At 39.0% G+C, this 6,080-nt stretch overlaps 1 protein-coding gene across 3 annotated transcripts in view; it reads left to right on the top strand.

Annotated features, from left to right (window-relative positions):
• Nucleotides 1-2,639: 2,639 nt before the first annotated feature.
• The window catches only part of LOC103134285 (single-minded homolog 1), a 10,286-nt gene continuing 6,845 nt past the window's right edge, over nt 2,640-6,080 (top strand). Inside the window, exons 1-6 of one of the 3 annotated variants that reach the window (XM_016669011.1) lie at nt 2,640-3,024; nt 3,542-3,594; nt 3,684-4,098; nt 5,412-5,494; nt 5,660-5,749; nt 5,882-5,990. In XM_016669011.1, coding sequence (XP_016524497.1) covers nt 3,924-4,098; nt 5,412-5,494; nt 5,660-5,749; nt 5,882-5,990 — 457 coding nt within the window. In that variant the 5' untranslated portion in view covers nt 2,640-3,024; nt 3,542-3,594; nt 3,684-3,923. Of the gene's footprint in view, nt 3,025-3,541; nt 3,595-3,683; nt 4,099-5,411; nt 5,495-5,659; nt 5,750-5,881; nt 5,991-6,080 lie in introns of those variants that run through there. The other 2 variants (XM_007546465.2, XM_016669014.1) reach the window with 2 other exon arrangements.

Below are 6,080 nucleotides of genomic sequence, written 5' to 3'. Positions count from 1 at the left end.
GTCTTAAATGAATATATACAAATATTAAGCATGTAAGAACGTCTGGGGCCCCCTCACATCTCTCCTTTGGCGGCTTAGATTAGATTCTTACTTTTCTAAAAGCATATTGTTGAAACCAGACGGACTTTATATTGTTAATTGATTTCAAATTTTATGCACTGCTCAAAAAAATAAAGGGAACACTCAAATAACACATCCTAGGTCTGAATGAATGAAATATTTTCATTGAATACTTTGTTCTGTACAAAGTTGAATGTGCTGACAACAAAATCACACAAAAATCATCAATGGAAATCAAATTTATTAACCAATGGAGGCCTGGATTTGGAGCCACACACAAAATTAAAGTGAAATGTTCCCTTTATTTTTTTGAGCAGTATATTTTCAGTTGTTGGCGTTTCTGATAAGCTAAAGAAAACCGACGGTTTTCTGCACGTGTCTGATTCGGTGGGAGGTGGCGGCAGGAGGGGCACCATTCGTGTACGCCTCTGCTCAGATAAAACAAGCGATATCTGCTCCCAGGCAGCGGGAGAGTCTCCAATTAAGACAGGATGCTGCACTAATTTAAGCGCTAATTATGTGCGTAATGAGCTCACCATCATGCGTCCGCGCCCCCGACTCCGAGCCCGCTGTTCCTCCCTCCTCCTCCGCAGGCTCTCTCCCCCAACATCCCCTCTTCCTTTTCCATCCAAGCGCCCAGCAACTAATTAAAAAACTACATGCGCCGCGGCGCTCTCATCTGATTCACAACATGGAAATTAATCCTCACACCAACGTGTTTCTTGGCGAACACAGGACCATTACATGAGCTCTGGAAGCGTTGACGCGTAGTGTAAACGGTGTTGCACTTGTCTTTTTGGAAATTTACAGCTCCAAAATAACTTTAGACAAAGCGGACTGACTTGACTTGATGAGATTGTGTGTGTATGTCTTTTTTTTTTTTTTTTTTTAAGTGGGAGAAAGAGATTTAAAAGAGGTTATTTGTTTCCAGGCGCAAAACATCATGCAAATGCAACCTCGGTGTTTCCATTTGGAATTTAAATAAAGAAAAAGGAGAATAGAGCCTGCTTTGTAGCCCGAGGGCACACGTAAACCCGGCGCTCTAAATGGCAAATAAAGCCTGTGTGTTTAGTGCACCTTTTAATAGGGAGTAGACCAAAAGAGGGTCTGAGGAAATTCACGACCAAAACATTAACTTTAGGGACGCAACTTAAGCAGAAGGTGCATTTTGGGTCAAGTGGCTGGGCACCTGAGTCTTATCGAGAATAGGAAAGAGCACTGAAATGATACTCAAAGACGGAGAGCGAAAAGCTGTGAAAGCTGCTGATAATCACCAGCAGCACCGCTGAGCATGCGCTGGTTCCTTCAAACTCAAAACCCTTACAGTACTTTATTTTCGCTGGCTTCGTATTTCTGATTACGTTGCACCAGGAGTCACCAACCTCTCTGCAACTGAGAGATACCTCATGGGTACAAAGTGATACGAAGAGGAGCCAAATTGATATACATGATACAAGACTTTTCGTTATATCGCTTAATGATAACTAATTATATCACTTATAAGAGCTGTGCCACACTATCTTAATCAACTAACTGCCAAATACTTTTTCGCTGACATTAAATAATTACCTTAGGACTAGTTCCAGGATGATATTATTATTATTATTATTATTATTATTATTATTATTATTATTATTATTATTATTATTATTATTATTATTATTATTAATTTGAAATGTGTGAATTTATTCCATTAAAAATGGAAAAAAAAATGCTGCGTTATCTAAACGCATCAACTGCTGTTTGTATTTTCCTGTCCCATTGGTGTGTTTCACAGTGGCGCAGCCAAATGGGGACGGCCACACCTAAGAGGTAGTTACACACATAATTTTTGTGCGTGGAATTAAGAGAGAGAATAACAAGATTTAGTCATGTCTTTATTCTGTTAGTTAGTTATTTATTTGTTTTACTTGGACTACCTACAGGTTTCGAAGGGTTCTAGAAAAAGTATGGTCTGACTCGAACAAATCACTTTATTCTTAAAATATACTGATAAAATAAATTCATGTTGTTCAGTGAAAAAAGATCTTAATAATTACGATTTTCATTGTAGTTTAGTTTTGACCAACATCATATATTTAAGTCAAAAATTCAAAATGTAATATTTTGAAAACCATAAACACAGAAATGTAACAGAGACCAAATAGAACATGTTCTAATTAAAGCGCATAAAGGAACGGACTTTGGTTGTTCAAAAAAAATTATAACGATCCAGATTTTTATTTAATATTATAGTCATTGAATGTTTATTGTATTTATTTTTTTTATATAAAACATACGTTTCAAAATTCAAGTGACATCCCTCCATCAAACTAATAGTGTGCCACATCAAGATTATTAGTGGTCCCCCATCTCACAAACCCTTGCATAATTTTCTAGAGGCACCCCTGCTCGTGTTTAGCCTCTCACCTGTCAGAAATCCCTCTGCTATAGCACGGATTTATCTATTTCATCTGGAACCATCATCTCCGCGTTAATGACTAAAACACAACAAGATCACATTTAAGCTTCAACGGTGCACGGCTACAGAGAAAAAAAAGAAAAGAAAAAAAAAAAGGCTGCACATACCTTGCGAGATAAAAACCTGACACGCACGGTGCGTGTCCAATCGCAAAGCGACTCCAAACTCTTCCACCCAATCAGAGCAGAGTAGAGGGACGCGATGGGCGGGCGTTCGGCCGCTCAGAGAGCTGACGCAGAGATAGTTGAGGAGAGCTGGTTTGGTGGGCACCCGATGCCACTCGTTGCGCGTCTTGTAATTTGGAGAGGCGTATGCAACGCACGGCCCGTTCGCCTTTCCAGGTGGAAATCCAGGAGGAGCCGAGAGCAATTTTGAACCGGGACCACTGCTACTGAACCCGGTTCAGGACAGGTGAAATTCCCAGCAGGCTGCAGTTGAAGGGCCACGGGATCGATTGTTCTTCAAATGCGGGGGGGATCAGCGGACGCAAACTATCCGCTCTGGTAGGAATGAACGCGTTCGCTACATTTCGATGCAGCTGTATGTTTCTTGTTTCGTTGCGATTCAGCTTTATAAAAGAAATGCACAGCCGATCGGAGTGGTCTGCACGCTGTTGTGCGCGTTTGAGGATCTGTGTCGGGTCAAGTGTCACTTCCCTGACGCTACATCAGCGATCTGTAGCATGTTGTGTTTCCTCTTAAAAAAAACAAAACAAAACAAAACAAAAAAAAAACATGTTAGCAAATGTCACCTATCGACAGATTATTTGTATGTTAAATTGAAAATAAAGGTTATAGAAATTCTTAAGACGGACGGGCCTGTGGCGGTCCTTTCATTAAAGCGAGAATTGTCAAATCTACGATCGTCAGATTGATTTTTTACTATTTCCTAAACATTAAAATGAGTCAACGATTTTTATTGCATGCAATTCTGCTCTTATATATTTATTTTGTCAGATAGTCCATTATTCACTGTAGTCAGGATGTATTATTTTATTTTTGTTTTTTAATAATGTGCAAGATTACAGCAGCTTGGAGCTTCTTGAAATTCTACAAGTCAAAGCCTAAAATTAGGTATTCGCCAAATATCCAGCTGAGTAAAGTATATGTTTTCTGTTGGACAGCTATCCACAAAAATGTTTGTCTGCTTCTCTGTTCCTCAGGACATGGATAAAGGCCAGCGGCTGAAGCGAGGAGGCTGAACTTGGGATTTCCAGGGATGTTTACGCACGTTGGATCCACATGTTTACATCGGTTCTTTGGCTGTCTTTTTTTCTTCTTCTTCTTTTTTTTTTTTAAACTTGATCTGAATAAAACAGACAGACGATGAAAACGAAGCAAAGCCGATTGCTGCTGCTCTAAACCGCCGTTAGTTGAGACGCGTGAGGACAGAGGCGCCGAAAATGAAGGAGAAATCCAAGACGGCCGCAAGGACTAGACGAGAAAAAGAGAACAGCGAATTTTATGAACTGGCTAAAATGCTCCCTCTTCCGTCGGCCATTACCTCCCAGCTCGACAAAGCCTCCATAATACGGCTAACAACAAGCTACCTAAAGATGAGGATTGTTTTCCCGCAGGGTGAGCCATCTGAAGACAATTACGCGCCGCTTTCTTAAGTAAAACTAACGATTGATTGCACACATACACAACTTTTGCTTGAGGAAACTGTTCGTGCGACCGTAAATCTAACAGAACAACTAAAACAAGGTACACAAATTAAAAATAATGCAGTAAAAAACGGACAAAAAAAAGCTAAATTGGCATTTAAACCGCCATTAATTCTAAAGAGAGAACTGTTAAAAACTAATATCACTCTTTTAATTATGCAGCCATGGAATCAACTGATTTAAGAATAAAGCGCAGGGTAATCTGTATTCTAATAAAACGAACATACATTTATCAAAGCAGTCTTTAGGCTATAAGGGGGGAAAAATCGCAGGAGTTCTGAAGCGAAGCGATTCTGTCATTGATCTACAGGGAGTCTTTACAAATGCATTATAGTTTGTTTGTAATTCAGTGCTTTCAAATGAGGCGATCTGCCACCATCTTTTTACACGGGTCTCTGCAGGTTTCTTCTCATGTGTGACTGAGAATACCAATCAGCAATTAGGAAGGAGGCGCAGCGAGGCGTCTAGTCTCCTATAAGGCCGTGAACGCAGGAACTGAGTACGATTTCCCCCCCTCCCCTTCCCTCATTGCCTGTCTTCTAGAAGACAAATACAGCAATTGATCTTCCATGAAATCTACAACAGGCTCATTTATTTTTTACTTTCTTTTTTTTTTATGTCGCAACATTGAACGCAAGAGAGGGAGGAAGAAATAAATGCTGTGTAGGGGGAATAAAACGAAGCCAAAATAAAAAGGAAAACTAGTCATATTTTATATAAATTGAGGGCATATTGCTCAAGCTGTTCACACAGAGAAATTAGTTTTATTTACAACAGTGGAAACGTATCCAGGATTACGAGACTCCACTTGATTATTATTTTTTTTTATGTAACTGAATTGATTGTTTTCGCTGCTGACTTTATGCGCTAAGAATGTTCTAAAATGATCCATTTGGACACGAAGCAGAAATTTTGAGATGGGAAAAAAACAATCGTCGTGGCTACTGTGTTAGATTTTATGCGTCCTTTCAGTCTCCGTACAAATAGGGAGATATACATTTCTAAATAGTAAAGGAGAAAAAAAATAGTTTTACTGTAAATTGATAATTTAAACGGAAGCTCCTCATTGCGCACGTGTCTGTGGGTCTGTGTGTGCTATACTTTCCTAAATGTTATATTCATATTCATATATTTTGTATTTATATACTTCAAGTAATAATAATAATAATAATAATAATAATAATAATAATAATAATAATAATAATATGTGACGTACTTTTGAAGGTCTTGGTGAGGCGTGGGGACACACGAGTCGAACAAGATCTTTGGACAACCTCGGACGGGAACTCGGATCTCATTTATTGCAGGTAGGTTTATCACAATGTCTGACCGCGGTAATATGGAGCCAAAGAACATGGGTTAAACTCAAACTAAAATGATAACCAACATCAGATCCTGGTCTTAATATATATATATATATATATAAATTCATGTCTTTCTATATTTTGTGCTTGTGTGATTATTTATTGCAGACGTTAGATGGATTCATATTCGTGGTGGCTCCGGATGGGAAGATTATGTACATCTCAGAGACAGCGTCGGTCCATTTAGGACTGTCTCAGGTCATTTTTCTCACATTTTTACTTTCAGATATTATTATTATTATTATTATTATTATTGAATTGCCATTGTTTTCTTGGAGTGGCTGCTCTCCTCGGTACTTCTCCGTTGATTACTTGAGTTGTTCTCAACAGGTAGAGTTGACCGGGAACAGCATTTATGAATACGTCCATCCTGCTGACCATGATGAAATGACTGCCGTGCTGACGCCGCATCAGCCCTATCACTCACATTTTGTACAAGGTATACAGCCGCGTTTCATAATAAGAGCCCCTCACGCTGTTTGATAGGACTTACATTACAATACAATTTGATGAGTCTCAATAACAAACA

Source organism: Poecilia formosa, unplaced genomic scaffold, assembly GCF_000485575.1.
Source record: "Poecilia formosa unplaced genomic scaffold, Poecilia_formosa-5.1.2 Scaffold1, whole genome shotgun sequence".
Classification (NCBI taxonomy): domain Eukaryota; kingdom Metazoa; phylum Chordata; class Actinopteri; order Cyprinodontiformes; family Poeciliidae; genus Poecilia; species Poecilia formosa.
The sequence above is the reverse complement of the archived record's forward strand: the minus strand, read 5'-3'. Positions and strand labels throughout refer to the sequence as shown.